We start from the raw sequence: 17,900 nt of genomic DNA, 5'->3' as shown, positions 1-17,900 counted from the left end.
AAAGCCTGTCAAGGCAAACTATAATGAGGACATTCTCAGTGCTGCATTCAAGTGCATAAGTGTTTGTGTGTGGTCCCCATGAGAATAAACTGACAATTAGATAAATATGAGAAAACACCATTAGCATGACAACTGCTCTTTTCTTCTGTTCAGTGAATGTTGCTGTGTATTAGGAATAGGGAGGAATAAAATACATTAACAACAGGAACATTAAATCACGGTGAAGCACCTCAGCAACTCCATAGTAGTTCAAACAGTCTAATGGCACATTAACCCAATAATTATGATTCTTTTATTTTCTTCTGAGTATAAACTCAAACAGTAATGGATTCACGCTTTTTAAATAACTGCTATGGACGTATAGCTAATGACAAAATACAGTATCACACCCATTCAACACTATTGAACAACTCATTCTGAAGCCAAGGGGATTAATCTAGTGCAATGGTTCTTAATTTGTGGCTCATGGCCGCCCTGGTGTTGCAGGGAAGATGCTAAAATACACCGGTCAGGCATAACATTATGACTACCCTCCTAATATTGTGTAGGTCTCCCTTGTGCCTCCAAAACAGTTGTGACTCATCAGAGAACGGACATGGGCCTTCTGAGGGTGTCCTGTGGTGTCTGGCTACAGGATGTTGTTAGTGGGGCCTCTGTGGATCATCCCACAGATACTTGATCAGTTTGGGATCTAGCGAATTTGGAGGCCAGGTCAACACCTTGTGCTGTTCTTCACGTTTTTTTTGTTTTTTTTTAAGTTGTTCTTAAAGCGTTTTTATGTTTTGTTTTTGTTATAAATGTTCCAAAATCTCAACTATTGCCCTACCTTTAATGTTACGTGTATATAATGAACTTGAGAAAGGCCACAAGCGAATCGTTTCTTGAGTATTCACTAGTTTCTCATGCACCATGACAGAGGTTGAAGCCGACCCATAACCGAACATCGAACAGGCACGATGAAAGAAACTGTGAGACAACCAAGGTTAAACAGCATGACATGACTCTGGCCTGTTAATGTGAACAGACCTGGTTACTCTAGCACACATGTTTAACACAAGTCACATGGAGGGATCATAGCAAGCAGAGCTAAGTGAAGGGAAGACAGAGAGCTGTAGAGCTGAAGTAAATCTGACTAATCGTTCTCTTTGCAAAATCCGCTCGTGTGACCTGAGTGAAATGCAACTTTAAAACACCTTAAGATTAGCTGGAATTGGCCTCATTACACACAACCAAACCCAACCGACCTTCCCATTTTTTTGTGTCCGTAAATCCCGCAAGGATTATACAGTTTAACTCTTAAACTGTGCAATCTCTCTAATCCAGCTCTTGGATTTCACAGATACGCGTGTCTTCCCAACTCTCTCGGTCTAACAGTTCAATCTTTCAGGATGGATCCATCGGCCTCCACCTGAGCAGGAAGAGAAAGGCTCCCTCGCTAAAGGTGCGTTCAACCGGCCGCTTTTATCCTCCTTTAATAAATCCATCTCCTTTCTACAACGCCGCAATCAACTAATTCCACAGGAGGAATTGTGGAATTCGTATGCCCCCCCTCTCAAAGAGACAAATAACGCACGCTGGGATTAATTACTTGTCGTAAAGTAAAACATCTAATTGAGCGGCAAAATCAACTTAATAACTGATTTAGCCATTTATTCATCACTTTCATTGCTTGACGAAAAAGGCACCTTTGTTAAAGAGGTTTAAGTTTAATTAAAAGGCTTAACATTTTTATAGATGAATTCGTCATTTAGAGAAGTGACAAGAATCTTTATCTCTGTTTAAATGAAGTGGAATATAATGTGAACAGTTTGCCCAGTACTTGTGGATGGTGTGAAAAGTGTGTATCGAGTGAGCTGTGCTTGTTGTCGTTATTGTCAAACACCATCTGAGGTATTTAGTTAGTGACTGCTTAGAACACCGTGACCTTCAAGCGCTTAACTTCAAGAGCTGAGTCTTGCACTTAGACACTATTTCACTCTTGGTGTTTTAGGCACTTTTAGGTTTGGGCGGTTGTTTATTGCTGTGTTTTTGATTAGGGCAAGGAGGAAGGTTTTTTTCTTTTGAGATTTAGATCTGTTTATTCTACTTGATCAACAGAAACATAGCCTGACAACCAGTCTCCATCTGGATTTCAATAATGATACAGAAATAAGATATAAGAAATAAGAAATAAATCAGAATGTCTTACAAACATTCATTCATTTTATATTTCTGGAGGGTCGTGGACGGGCTGGAGCCTTTCCCAGCTGTCACTGGGCGAGAAGCGGGGTAAACCCTGGAAAGGTCTCCAGTCTATCACAGGGCTAACACAGAGAGACAGACAACCATTCACACTCACACCAACGGCCAATTTAGAATCAGCAATGAACCTAAAGAGCATGTCTTTGGACGGTGGGAGGAAGCTGGAGAACTTGGAGAGAACCCACGCAGACACAGGGAGAACATGCAAACTCCACACAGAAAGGCCCATGGATTCGAACCCAGAACATTCTTGCTACGAGGCATCAGTGCTAACCACCAAACCACTGTGCCGCACCATCTTACAAACAATCAGTGCCGTTTAGTTGTGAACAAATTCAACTCCACAGCTCCTCAGACAATGTGTATGACTATGTCACTTTTAATCCCCCCCATAAAGCCACCCGGAGCATAATCAGTTTCCAACAGAGCAACTTTCCACCACAACAATTTGTGGGCAGGGCAGTGAGTCAGGATCAGTAATGTATCGTGGTGCTTCCCTGATTGGTTCATTCTTCATGAGTCAGTAACCTTAAAAAATAAGACCAGGAGTTATTCCACAGTGTGGATCTTATCAAAAACTAAATAAATAATTAAATAAATACTTAAAAAAGACCAAATACAAGTCAGTCCATGCCACGGTACTTTCTTCCCTGCAACTGTCTGTGTCAGCTACACAACAGGTTGACTCACTAGAAAGACTAATGAATATCTGGCAACAACAGGTCACTGTAGTCTCAAACAGGAAGTGCATTTAATGGAAAATATTTTTCCATTAAATGCACAAAATTGAACCACATTTGGCGCTCTGGTGAGTATTTACGGCAGCAAAGAGAGTGTATGTGAGCTGGAATCAAAATAAACTACGGTCTGTGCAGAAGGAACATGTCATACAGCCTGACTCACCCATGTGTTTTGATACACTGCGCAGCACAGTGCTTTAATGGAATGAGATATATTAGGCTTTGGATACAAACATATTAGCGGTGTACATCAGTTTGTAGCTTTAATGAGTAGTTTATTGACAGTACTGCTCATTTTACAACAGTCAATAACGGCTGAACCACAGATCTCTGTTGATGAGGAAGAGAGGGGAGACAACAGATTTGCCGCTGCAGAAACTTTAACAGATTCCTGTACTTGCTTGAGTCAGAAAAGAGAGCCCTGTGTAGTGCTCTCAAACTGTTTGTAATATCTGCAATACTGTAATAAATTGTCATACTGCAGAGGCTGACTGTTGGAACGCAAAGCACCGGCAAGCCGAGCTGATCTTAAAGCAGAGACGTGTCTACTGTTCACGTGAAGAAAATATATCTATAAAAAAATAAAGATTCTAATAAACGATGCCTAAAATTATGGACAGTAAAAGTACATTTCAAAAGAATCCATTTAGATCTATACCAGGGATGTCAAACATACGGCCCGGGGGCCAAAAACGGCCCGCCGGAGGGTCCAATCTGGGCCCGTGGGATGAATTTGCAATATGTGAAAATTAAATTGAAGAGATTAGTCGCAACCTTGAAGAGATTAGTCGCAAAAAACTAATTAAATAAATCAATAAAACTAATTGTTATAACTAATTTGTCCACTAGCATGAAGTGTTTTTAATAAAAGCTGTGGACATAACATGACACAGAGACCCAGAACTAAACAGCAGATGCAGATACAAGGAATTTAACCAGATGCTTAAGAAATTTCAGGTTTTTGTAAAAAGATAGTTCTTACATTTATAAATCTACCTGTTCCTCTTTGCACAGTAAAGAAGGGGGAATTCGGAGCTATTATGTTATCGTGTTACTATGTGGCCCCTGAACTAAAATCAGTTTGACAGCCCTGATCTATAGAGTACTTTAATAATAAGTGAAGGTCAATGACCACGAATGGAAATCTATTACGTCAATATCTCAGTAGGTGAGATTTACACGGCTCTTTTATTCAGAATTTACTACCTACACAGGCACAAGTTATCTTACTAACGCTATGTCCAATTCTTCTTTCACACTCGGATACGAGCGGCTTTCTAATCAAAAGGGAATATCTCATTTTGTCTTTACTACACCGTATCCATGGCAACTACTACTAAGTGCATAAGTGCCGCTTTCAACACGGATCCTTGATCGATGAATAAATACATCACAGCGTGTTATTCTACAGAAGGCCGACGAAGCCGAGATGTTCTCACTTTCTTTATCTCCTGTACCGTGCACATGGCCGTGTGCCGTTAAACGGCAAAAAGAAATGATGTTGACACGCACTAGCATTAAGAACAATAATATAGGTTATTACACACCTAATATGTTATTAGATGTTTGACCTTTGAATCAACTCGAGACGTATGACTGGGAAGTTTCAGCTTATGAAAGGAATCTCAGTATGAGAACTATATTCAAGTCTATTTTGCATTTGTTTCGCCTTGTACTACATCTAATGATATTATTAATTTAGCAATTTGAGCGAAACTTCAGTTTGCTGAGGTCAGGTCACCGTGGAGGGAAGTCTGTGTCAGTGAGCATCTGGCCTTCTTTGGTCTTTCTCAAAGCTTTGAGGTGTGTCTGGGCTCATTATCCTGCTGCAGTATTAATACCATCGAGTCAGTTCGGCGCAGACGTCCAACTTTGACACACTGCCTTCTCCTCTCTCTCTCTCTCTCTCTCGTTCATCTCCTCGCGTACACCCTTCTGCTGCTGCCACAAATCTCAAACTTGAATTTGTCAGTAAATAGAATGTTTTTCCATCTACTTTTTTTATTTTTTGAAGAAGAAATACTGGCGTGTCTTATAGCTTTGGCTTTGTTTCGCCTCTTGAGAAGCGGTTCAGAGACGATACCGGTCCTCTGAGACATCGCTAGACAGCCTTCTCTTGACAAGCCTTTTCCTGATTTGAGCCTCGCATTCTTTATTTAGCAAATTTAAGCAATTGAAGTTGCTTTTCCATCCGTCAGTAAACAAAAAAAGCTTGCGGTCTGCATGATCCTGCTTTGATACAGCAGACAAGTGGACCTTAAAGAAATGTTTTCTAATTAACACACAACGAATTAAACTGTCTAATATTCATAACATCTTGTGGCCCAACACGAACGGAGGCCCACGGGGACGGTGTCTGCAAAAGACAAACGACACGGAGAGAAAGAAACACAACAAACAAAAAAATAAAGGATTCACGAGAAAACTGACTCGTTGCACAATCCTGCTCATGAATCTAACAGTGCAGCACTGTTAAGATCTTCAAATTATTTATCAACCACAGACACGAAAACTCCAATAAAAAAAATTCCAAGTCACTAAAGAAATATTTAACAGCTGATCTTTTTTTCACACCAACTGGAGTACACTGCAAAACGTTACAGCCCCATTAAGTTATGTGAACGTTTTTCTTGTCTTTAACTCCAATAATCATGACAAGTTTTTGATATTGAACTAAATTTAATTTTCTAAACTTAAAGTAATCTATTGTCTTGACTTCTTGTGAGTTCTGTCTGTGCGATCAATGTTCATTTAACTCATGTCTTTAAGTTTTGAGTTAGAAAAAGGAAGAGTGATATGATTTGGGGGTTTCAGGCCGGGTTTTTGTAAAGCGTCTTGAGACGATTTGTATTGTTATTGACGCTATATAAATAAAATTGAATTGAATTGAATTGAATTTGAATACTGGGAAATATAGAGGCTGCCGCCATTTTTGCATTTTTCACATTTAACTAGACAGAACTATTACTATAAAGTGGAAATACCTTTGAAACAAGGATCTACAAAAGAGGATTAAGCCAAGGTATTACAACGTCAGCAAAAATATTGGCATCATAAGCGTAATAGATGGGTGGATTGTGGCTGTTTTTAGTGGATCAAATTTTAATATCCTCCTCTCTAAACGGCCTAAATAGAATAAATGTTAAATTCCCGGCAAGAGTTGAATGTGAATTGTGAGTTGAATCTGTCTGGAGTAAACTTTAAAACTCGCCGGTTGAAACAATAAATGGCCGATAGTTATAACTGAGCTTTTTGAGTTGAAACAGAGGTTTTGTTCACCAGGTCTTACCACATATCGAACTGTGAACCGCAGCACACTTATTAATACACAAAAGAACATCTGTGTGTGACAGATGACACTCTGGAATATTGTTTTTGCACATTTGCACATGGTTGTTTGATCATTGGTTGCAAATTAATTTCATTGCAATTAAATTTTTAATATTCACTTATTTTATAATTCTTGTGTCTGGTGTCGAGTGCCTGCAACCGCGAACTTTCCCAGTTTGGGATTAATAAAGCAAGCAAGCAAGCAAGCATCCATCCATCCATCCATCCAATTACTGTACAATCAATTCCCTACAAACAATGCTTCATTAAATTTGTAGACACAGTGGAACTACGTGCCCTTTTTGATGATATTTTTTTTGGCCTTCAAGGCATCTCTCTAACCACGAGGTGTTCCCAATGAAGTGAAATTTAAAAGAACGTTTCTGAAACTAACGGCCGCTACAGTTCTCAGCATGTGTTACCGAAAGTAGAGAAAACAGTCTGTTTGTTAGGGACTATTTCTCAATAGGCAGATAAATCTCACCATTAAACTAGTGAAACAACCAACCCCACAAACACACACTCTTATCCACCCTCAGGAGTCAACACACGCGGCATCAGTGTAAGTCACACAACCTGTGTCTATGTGTTACATTAATGCACAATCTATGCACCTGTACAGTTCATTTTCTATGTAAAACAGTTCCTTCTTTACAAGCCTTTTTAGCCTGACGTAGCCGGTGGAAGAAAAGTTTAAAGTTATATATTCTGCTTCCTTTTGTTTTTGCTTAAACTTGCATTTATGTTTATTGCACTAAACACCAAGAGGTATTCCTTGAGCAGGAATAGGAATGCATATGTGAGATTGAGTCAAAATCAATGTATGTTAATGGTACTGGAGGAACATGTCACTGATGTGTTTTTAAACAGCTGTGGAGGTCTACGTCACAGAGGAATGAGCTACATCATTCTTTGATGGTTTGGGGCACATGGAATTTGGTAAGACTCATGGTAAGATATTGAATATCACTGTACTTGTGCAAGACTGTTTGAAAATAAGTTATATCTAAATTATACTGTATGTACTTATTTGTTTTTCTCTAACTTTCAAGGGCAACATGGCTTAAAGCTTTTCAATCTCAGGAGATCACAATCTGGGTGGATCAAGGCATTTTTAAAATGATCGCATCAGATCTGACTTCATTCGATTTGTTTTAGATCTGCCATAAACAAAAACCACGTCTCTGTAGCGTCAAATCTCCTTCTTCTTCCGTTTTAGTGGCAGTTGGTTAGCGCCAAAGCTGTGAGGCGGATGGCGCTCGAGGTAGTAGTAGGTGATCGTCATTCAACACTACCAACCTGATTAGCCATTCACTAAACAGAACATGTCGAGTACACTCAGACAAAGGCTGCACCGAAACAACAACAACAAACACTGAATGTTGAGTCTATAAAAAGAAAATAGGCAAAAAAGAAAAGAGGTCTCCTCAAGACAGAGTCAGGTGATGGATGACCAGCCTATTTCTAGAGTAGAGAACACAGGGTTTCTGGAGCCGAGGCACGAGCTGCCCGCCCCATTTATTGGACTGAATCCAGTCCCACGGTGCACACGTGATCTAAGAGAATATAAGTAAGATAAGAAAAGCCTTTATGAATCTTTATGAAGATCAGATACTTGATACTCAATATTAAAAGATTGGTATCTGATCGGGAGACAAAAAAAACCTGACAAGAACATCCCTAGAGTTTTATAAATTTAGATAGCAGTAATAGTAGCAGTAGTAGTTCTGTGTTTTTTTTTATGTTATTTAACATTGGTCCCAAACCACAAGAGGACCCTTGGGCAATACTAAAGTCCCAAACACACCAGAAGTATGTTTAACAACCTGCTTCCATTCATGAAGCCAACAAAAGAAACTACAGATGGTTGTTTAAAGCTTTCATGTGTTCATTATTTGTTCCAAATCGGAACCCAGTTTTAAATGAACAGTTACAGTTGTTAAGCCACAGCAGCAGTGACTCATTTCGTGATAAATTGGGCTTCAAAAATGTCACATCCCAATCCACTTGAGGGTGCTAGAGAACATCCATGTGTTGAAGAGCGAGCCTCTTTTGGTTCCCTTAGTTTGAACAATTTTTTTTTGGAAACCTCTCGTAGTGTGAGTGTGTACCTGTGTTCGGAGAATCTCCCCTTTGGTTAGCTGCATGTCTCCGGTGAGTTCTTTAACAGCGATGCCCAGTGGCTCCAACCGCTTACTGAAGTAATTAGTCATCTCAGCTGCCAAGGCCTTCATCGGAGCCACATAAACTATCTGGAGAGAGCGAGAGAGACAGGGACATGGAAATAAATAAGATAGAGAACAGGGAGCAGTAGAGTGGGGAAGGTAGAAGATGGAGGTAAGGGGTTGGGGCTTGTCGAGGGGGGTGGGGGGGCTGGGGCTGGAAGGACACTGTGGTGATAAATGAGCAAACAGAGGTGGGATCATTTGTTCCCTGGCAACCAGCACAAATCACAATTTATTGAGAAATATTATGCCAGCCACATGCATGGGTAAAGTTTAATGGTGATGTATGAAAAGTGGCTATCGCACTGTCTGGCACTGTGAAAGAGCGAGTGTGAGGAAGCCTTCATGAGGAAGAAGAAAGCCTTTGGAAAGTAGTGAATTATCTATCTGAATCGGTGTTAGGATCCAGCACTGTGGGTTTATTAAGACGGGTACTAAACGGCCAATAGCTAACATTTTGTACACATAGGTATATTGAAGAATTTAGCTGTTGGTATGTGTAATTTTAAGCAACAAAAACTCTTTTAGGGTACTGCGGGACATAGACGCTGTAACCTACGCTGGTGCACACATCAGTCTGGCTCGCTCTGTAAAAACACCACCCAAGCGCTAGTCGGTTCTGTCTTTTTTGCCAGTCAGGTTCATTTTTCTTTCTACTTCCTGCTTCACTTTCAACAACGGAAACTTTCGCCGAAATTTTGCCGAAGACGAGTTGTACAAATGTTTGTATCTCCGAGATGTGTTCCATCTTTATTGATGCAAAACAATCAATTGCGGAGATGGAGAAGCAGCCGGAAATACGAAAGCGGAAACGCGCTACTACCAAGCGGACCAATCACAGCTCTTGCGATCTGTGTCGCCACGGCGCATAGTTACATTTCTTGGGAGGTGCACATCAGCTACGCCGCTAGGGTCTGCGTCTGCTCTGTGCTGTCGCCGTAGCTACAGCATCAAACTGACGCAAAAGTCTAAACTGCCTTTTAGACTTTTGCATTATTATTATTATTACACATGTATGCACATGTTTTGCAGCTCCTCCTTTCCTTGTATCTCTACAACGGATGCAAAATAGTGCAAAGTCAGAAGGAGCCACAATAGCTGCATTATGGAACTATATGCCAGATTAAACTAAATCGGAATGGTCCTTTAAGTGCTTCCAGTTTGCTATTTCCTCTGTGCGAAAAGTCAGAAATGGCAACTATAGGAAGAAGTAAAAGATAAGTACAAAGAACGGCGGGACTGATGGACGATAGCGAGGTGAGTGTAGGTGACTAGGTGAGGATGAACTGTAAATGGCCTCAAATGTGCAAAAATGACTCGTATTGCAGTAATCCATAAGAAGAAACACCACTCCTCACCTACCCTATTTGATTATTTTTTTGGTTTTGTGTTTAGCACTGCTGGCTGTTTTAATATTCCTAACAGCAGGCAAATTGCATGTACTTTAGATAGGAAGATATTGGTAATCAGTAATCTGGATTGGAAAAGATACTATTCATTGTTTTCGTTTATCATCTTTGCAATGTTTAAATCATGTAGATCACTTTTAGGAACTGAGATTTGTGGACGAGGAAATCACATGTAGGTATATTTCTGGGGAAGTGCAAGCCAGGCTACGGCTTAGGATTCAGCTGTAGCTACGGTGTAGATGTGACGGACGATCATAAATCAGGCTTAATGCCTATACTGCCCTTGACTTAAAACTATGTGAGACCTCCAACTAAATCGTTTCCTGGAATCTCAGCGAGCTATCTGAAGCTCCGCATGGGGATTGTGAATTTCAGCAAGGTGCAGTTTTAATCTCTATGAGAGAGACCCCTTGGTGGAGTAACACTAAAAGAAAAGTAGTCATTGCAGACACACTTATTACAGCCTGTAAGCATATAACACAGCATGTAAAAAGATAAGCGGCAGAAACAGACAAGATTTAGTGAGGTGTGCTGGTTTGTGTGCCAGCATTCAGACCTTGAATTCATCCTTCTTGATGACACCGCCGGGCTGCAGGTGCTGGCGGATCTCGTGGAGAACGGTCAGCATGGCGATGTTGGTCTTGCCGGCGCCAGTTGGAGCGCAGATCAGAAGGTTTTCGTTTGTGTTGTAGGCCGTCTCAAACACCAAGGATTGGATCCGGTTTAGACGCTTCATCCCCTTGAACACCAGTTGCCCGATCTGAGCGAGAAAAAAAGTGAAGGAAGGAAAGGATCAAAAAAGGGTTTATTCACATCACTGGAACATTCATCACAAACAAAAAAAAAAATGGACAGTGTATAAAATTAATGATAGGACAGCTTCCCAGAAGAGAAGCTGAAATATCACACTGCCATCTTGCCATGACTTAATTTGCAACCAAAGTAGGTGCAGTGGATCGTGATGTGGCATCGTTTTTTTTTCTCAAATACATAAAACACCTGCATAGCTGACGACACCCGCTTTCCAACTGTCATCACAAGACCAATGCAAAAATCTGACTGCATCCCTGTTTATTGAAATTCTGTAGTTTTAGGGAGTTATCTTTATTAATTTAAACATTTAATATAATGTGATATAGCGTAATATAATTGTAGAAATACAGCTCGTGTAATTAAACGCTACTCCTAACGTTAAAGCTCTGAACTTAGATTTTGGGGGTTACCTGTGCAACCATATCTGGGCTTATCGTTGCTGATTGGCATAATTGCTAATACAGCTCAGCACTGGCTGCCCAGTTGCCCTTGGCAACAAGATGTGGGCCATCATCAACCGTTTAATGCTTCCAAAAGCAACTACCTTTCCTGTTAAAAAAAAAAAAAAAGAACACTGCTGCAGAATCGTCTACCTAGTGTGCCGACACGAAATCCAGACGGTTGATCATTTACACCGCGTGTCAGCGACTGCGCCTCAGAGTGTGTGTGGCGACCGCGCGGCAAAGCACCGGAGAGAACGGAGAAATGTGTGTGGTGGGTTCAGCTGTCACTCAAGGTGCCCTCTGTCTGCCTTCACTATGGCAACAGAGTGAGGGTGATGGCCCTCAATCTCACACTTCCTCTGATAAGCAGAGAAACGACCACTGTGAAGGACAGTTGGTACCACACACAGGAGAGTGAAAACATGCTGCTGCTGCTGCACAGGTGCATCATTTTATCCTGGAACAGAATGTCTGCAGCCTACAAACACATTTAAATCCACGTGCAAATCTGATTACACTCTGGGCATGTCATAGATGGAGAACGCAGAGACATAATAACTGAACAGTTACGATTATATTCAAAAAATAATTCAAAAACCAAAGCTCACTGCAACTCCGAAACCCCATGGTAGTGATGATGGCTTTGATACATTTATACTTGTAGAAGATATAGATGTGGAGAGGCCACACAATATTCCTACAGAACATAATACAAAACAAAAAATGCCTGGAGTAATGTAGAACTGGGGTTGTTATGCGGAGTAGACTCCAAATTCATAGTTTACGATATCGTCAACATTGTCTGAGGCAAAACTGGGGGATTTCTTTATACAGAAACCCGACAAAATGGATTCTTTACTAGATATATAAACCAAGCAGCCGTAACATTAAAACCACTGATAGCAGAAGTGAATGACATTGACCATCTTGTGACAATTCAATGTTCTGCTGGGAAACTTATGGACCTGGCATTCATTCATGGATGTTACTTAGACATGTAGCACCCACCTAGACCAGGCCAGACCAGGCACCCCCACCCCATAGCAATGACACTCCTTGATGGCAGCAGCCACAAACACACTTTAGGAACAACTCAAAAAAACATGAAGAACATCACGAGGTGTTGACCTGGCCTCCAAATTCACTAGATCCCAAACTGATCAAGTATCTGTGGGATGATCAACCCCGTGAACCCATAGGACCCAAAGGCCCTCCACTAACAACATACTGCCAGACACCACAGGACACCCTCAGAAGGCCCATGTCCATTCTCCGATGGGTCACAACTGTTTTGGAGGCACAAGGGAGACCTGCACAATATTAGGAAGGTGGCTTTAATATTGTGGCAGATTGGTGCATATATATTTTCCTTCTTTGCTTCCTGTATGTTCCACCCTTCTCCCACTAAGGCTGGTTCAGGATGCCTTAAGCTTAGACAGCAGTATTATTTATTCAAGGATTCATTAGAAGTATGTCATCACTTTCCTTTTCACCTCGTTTCACTTGAACACTCATAGAAAGAAATAATTAAAGAGTGCATGTCAGCCAAGGATATGCAGGGTGCTGTGAGGAAGTTGGCCCAGCAGCCCAGTAGGGAGGAAGAGGTTATTAATGCATCAAAGAGCAACTTTATTAGAGTCCACTTAAGCTGGAAGTAGTGAGGGGTGGCTGTGGTTTCTACCAGGTTCCTACGTAAGCCCGGTGGATTCTGATGAACAGCTTGGCACAGCCATGGATGTAAACATGTAATCACTTGGCTGTTCTGTGTTGTACAGAGGCTGATTACCAAAGCAGATTGCCAATAACAATATCAGCATGTTGTTTCCATACAGATATTGCTATTTATGCTAATATAACAGCTCAACCTGGCAAATGGAAACGGACTAGATGTTCATTATATTGCTTTCCAGTTGCGTCTTCTTCAAGAGACTCCTACTCCAAAGTGTTGTATGCCTTAGCTATTGAGATACGCAGAAGCTAAGTGCAGCTGTGTCTCAGGTAATAGAGGAGGTCGCCCACTGATTGCAGCGCTGGCGGTTTAAATACCCAGCACCTTGGGCTAGACACTGAAGCCAACATAGTGAAACGGTAGCAGACTCTACTGCCATCACTGTGTGAGTGTGTTGTGAACGGGTAAATGAGAAACACTGTAAAGTGCTTTGAGTACCCCTGAGGTAGTAAAGTGCTGCACAAGTGCAGATATGCATTTTACGAGGATGGTTACTTGTTGTCTAAGGACTGTAAATCTGAGACGTGACGAGATAGGACGTTTTGCCACTTGTCTAAAAAAATGAAAACTAAATTATTGTCTTAAAAATCTTTACGTTATGTTTGTTTCTTGTAAATTTAGATACACAAATTGATTATTTTAGTACAGTGATATTAGGTGAACGGTTGGGTTTTGAAGCTGATGTGTTGGAAGCAGGAACATTTTTGCCAGTTGCCTAGTGAATGTCATGGCTGGGCAACTGGTTCAGAACATCTCTAAAACAACACATCTTGTTGTCCAACAACCACAGCAAGCACTTATTTCCAAAAGGGGTCCAAAGAGGTGCAAGCCAGAGGGTGAACCCACAAAGAGTCATGGGACACCAGGCTCACTGATGCGTACGAGGAGCGAAAGACAGCCCATATGGTTTGATCTCTGAGAAGAGCTAATAAAGAATGAAGGAATAATTGACTGCTGGCTCAGACCAAAAGGTGTCAGACCACATAGACTGCTGCGGCTACATCGCTACAGACTGGTAAGAGCATTCATTCTGACCACTGGAACATGAGCATTAGAACTGGACCATGGAGAAATGGAAGAAGGTGGCCTGGGTCAACGGTTGCGTCTGGGTCATTTAATGGGGAAGAAACAGCAGCCAGTAGATGTAGTGTGACGCTCCAGGCAAAGATCTGCAGGGAAATCTTGTTTCCTTGCATTCACTAAGATGTTACTTTGACATGTATCACCTTCTTAAAGACCCCTGACCTTGAGTGTCATTCTTATTAAATGACACTGAAGAACCTTGATACAAAAGATGTTGGTGTTTTACCAACACAGTGAAGCTAAATGCGGTATTAGACAAATGCTCCTACACAAATGACTGTGTTGCATTAAACTCAATTTCATAAATATAAAAACAAAATACTTTACTGTGCATATTTCTCTCCAACAGTGCTGATGCGCCTTTTTTTAATTTCTTGAAATGTATGCCATTAAAAAAATATGTTTGGACTAAAATGCTGTAAAATGAGTTGCAAAATGTTACTGCTTCCGTACCATGTAAAGAAATAATTAGGCACAAAAGATCCAATTAAATAAATCATCCCTAACAAAATGAAAATCCAACTTACGAGCAATGACACAGCTTGTGTAGACTGTAGAACGTACAACAGATACAATCAGTATGAAGACGAGCAAACCTAATAATCTGTTCTTTATGATTATGGTTACTCGGGTTATGTTGATTTGTGTTGTGTTTCCTATCGTGGGCAGATGCTCCTAAATTTATATATGAGCCCCTGGTGGAAAAAATTTAGTCTAGACTCCTCATTTTCTCTTGCTCTGTTTATTTGGCTCATTTACTGCATACTGTAGTTGTGTCTAGAGCGTTGTGCATCAGCTACAGCAGTGAAGTTCACAGCACTAGCAAAATACTAAATACGCCTATAAATATCACCTCATAATTCTACCTATACCTTTGCCGCTGACTGCAGTCCTTCCATGATAGACGTATAAAGGTACAGAGAGAATGCCATGGAAGCATTCTCTTCATAATGGCTGCAGAACTTCTTGCAGGCAGGAGAAAGGTAGAAGAATGTGATTCCAATCTTCTGCCCAATTATTTCCCCCAAGGCTAAGTCCACCGAGCTCCGGCTTATAAATATTCATTTTTAAATTATGGACCACTGAGCTTCACCCAGTTCTTCGAGGCTTCTGCACACTCGTTCCTGTGTCTCCGCGGTGACCGGAGAGCCACAACAATCACTTGAGCGGCTGGCCCTCATTTTGATTTATCGACTTTGTCTGTTTGTTACGAAAAACCCAGTGTCCCCGCACTTTTTAAACATGCTAATTAATGCAAATGTATGCCTGCCCCGGTATTCACCTTGAGGTAAAGCATACATGTTGTAAATAGAAAACTGTCATCATTTAATGATCTTAGGAAATCTTCAGTGGTTTTTTATTCTCTCCTTAAAACCTCTCCGGCTTCATTGTTATGTTAATGTATGCACACACATCTTCCAATTGGAGATCCAGCTGTGCCTGCCAAAACTTGTCTCGAGGGTGTGATGTCAGTGTTGTGAGGTGGTAGTTACTGCACCGGGCATTATGCAGCTGTTAACGTAAAGGACCGACCCTGCTTTGATGAAACTTCGCTCATCAGGAGTTGCAGCAGCCAGAGAACCTTCTAGTAAACTACAGTAATTGTGTCCAGCTTTTCCTACAGTGCCCAGCTAAGTGGGGCTCATTATTTCCAGGTTTGTCATCTGTAGCACACATAGAAGCGTATACCCCCCCCATACATTAATGCATTTGGGCTGTAACGACACGAATACGCCAACACGTTGCAAAGTTTACATTCATCCCCAGTTTTGGCGGCTGTCCCTGGCTCCTCTCCTGTACTCAGTGCCTGAACCGTGTCAGTGTTAAAGCTCCGTCCACATATAATAGCTGACAGCTGGTTGCTAGTGAACGTTTCCAGCTCTGGTTGCCTAGGTACCCCACTTGTATATTTCCCAGGCCAAATATTGAAAATGACTGAAACAAGCAAACCACAAATATATTGCTTGTTTTGAACAGAACTCTCTCTTTGAAAAGGAAATGTTGTCAGTGACACCAATCAGGGCTCACCCAGTACTCCCGTTCTGCCACCACAGGTGAATTTGGCGGTAGGTAACCAAAGTCGGGTGCAGTGTCTGGGGTACTCTGTGCTTGTGTGATATGTCAGTCAATCAACCATATCAGACGGTCCTATTGGTTGTAGCCCCCATTGTGTCGCCTTAAATTTGGTTTTTGCTCAACTTGGTCCTCAACCTTTTCGAGTGGCTATAGGTTTTCTTTCGCCTATCGCCTGCTATTCTCGTCCTTTGTGTACGTCCCTTCAGTTGGCCTATATCCAGGTCTTAATATGTTTGTAGCTTCTGCTTATATACAGTATCTGTGGTTCAAAGTTTAGTTTTACTTCTGTGGTGTGGTTGTATGTTCAGTTATCAGTCATGTTTATGGCTGGTTTTCTTACAGCAGTCGTAACATTTACTGCTGCTGAGGCTTCACTCTAGAAATTTCCCACTGGCAAACTATAGTATACTACTACTACTTTACTTTTCTGTCCAGTGAGGTGGAAAACACTCACACACCGAGTCAGTTTAACTAACCATACACTGTAAAAAATTACCACGCTACCGCACGCTGGCGAGAACGAATTGGGAAAAGTTCACAGCCAGATGAGGCTGGGAATTATGTCTTACTTATGTCTTTGAAGGTTCTCAATCAATCAAGGTATAGCCAAAAATGATAAAGGAAGGACACTGGACTTCATTATCATCACCAAACTTAAAGGTGTTCCTGGAGACTTTGGGGTTTAGGCACCAACTGTTGACCAAGTATCACATCCAAAAACGTTCAGCAAAGGCAATTGGACTTGTAGAGTTTCTTGAAAATGGGGAGTTGGAGTTTAAACAGGCACATCTATCTGTGTTAACCATCAGAAACTTGCTTGACTACTGTCTGTTACCTACCCAGTCCTCTTCCTCCAATGAATGGTACTGTAGTGACCCACTGTCAGTCAGAGGCTCCAGTCTCAATGTGTGAATGGGGGTGAAACTTCTTGGGGACAGAAGTTAACATTGTATTGTCAATGGATGGGTAATGTCCACAGGCTACTTGGATGAAACGCCTTCAAGAAACTCAACCAGTCCAGTTGTCTTTAAGTTTGATGATGATGATCATGATGAGGATTACCATTTTCACATAAATATTGGCTGGTCTCCTCTCTTCAGTAGAAATCATTTAGTGATGCAACTGATGATTGATAGTATTTCATTTAATATATATATAATATACTGGATGTAAAATAAATATAGTCTGACTCATTTATCGACAAACTGCATGCGACCTTTGGATAATATAGGACATTAGAACGTAATTTTGTCAGTAGAAATAGTTGAATATTGGATTGGAAACAGCAAATATTTCAAACTTGTAAAATGGTATTTGGACGAGACCCCAGAAAACATTTTCAGCTGCCAACATCTGCTGTGGATGCTGGCAGCCTCATGCAGACTTTGACAATCAATATCACATCTGATCCATAAACTCAAGGACCAGGGGGTCGGCCTAAAGACAGTGTTTTAAAAATTAACTGACGTATTGATTTAGAGAATCTGGCAGCAAGAAATAAAAAAAAATAATAATGGAATACTGGATTACAATAACCGTTTTCACTGCATACACACCAGTGTCATCGGCTACTTACGGTGGCCGAGAGAGCCCAAAGCATTACAACATAATAAAACGTATGAAAATTGAGAAAACATCTTGCTTGCTCTGCAAATATTCCCATCACCAGCAAATACAGAAACACAATGCAAGTAGCACAAAACAACAATGTACATGTTTCCAGGGGATTTCAAAAAATCGGAATAAATGTTTAAATATTATTAATGTCGTCAATCTGATAATTGTATTTAGTCTGCTTACTTCTGCGTCTC

At 41.0% G+C, this 17,900-nt stretch overlaps 1 protein-coding gene across 2 annotated transcripts in view; it reads right to left on the bottom strand.

Annotated features, from left to right (window-relative positions):
- ascc3 (activating signal cointegrator 1 complex subunit 3) overlaps positions 1-17,900 on the bottom strand; it is a 131,612-nt gene that overhangs the window by 72,760 nt on the left and 40,952 nt on the right. For both annotated transcript variants that reach the window (XM_084557524.1, XM_084557523.1), the window contains 2 exons: positions 10,502-10,705; positions 8,423-8,563 (listed from right to left, as the gene is read on the bottom strand). In XM_084557524.1, coding sequence (XP_084413650.1) covers positions 8,423-8,563; positions 10,502-10,705 — 345 coding nt within the window. The remainder of the gene's footprint in view (positions 1-8,422; positions 8,564-10,501; positions 10,706-17,900) is intronic.

This window comes from Chelon labrosus (genome assembly GCF_963514085.1).
Source record: "Chelon labrosus genome assembly, chromosome: 12".
Taxonomy (NCBI): domain Eukaryota; kingdom Metazoa; phylum Chordata; class Actinopteri; order Mugiliformes; family Mugilidae; genus Chelon; species Chelon labrosus.
The sequence above is the reverse complement of the archived record's forward strand: the minus strand, read 5'-3'. Positions and strand labels throughout refer to the sequence as shown.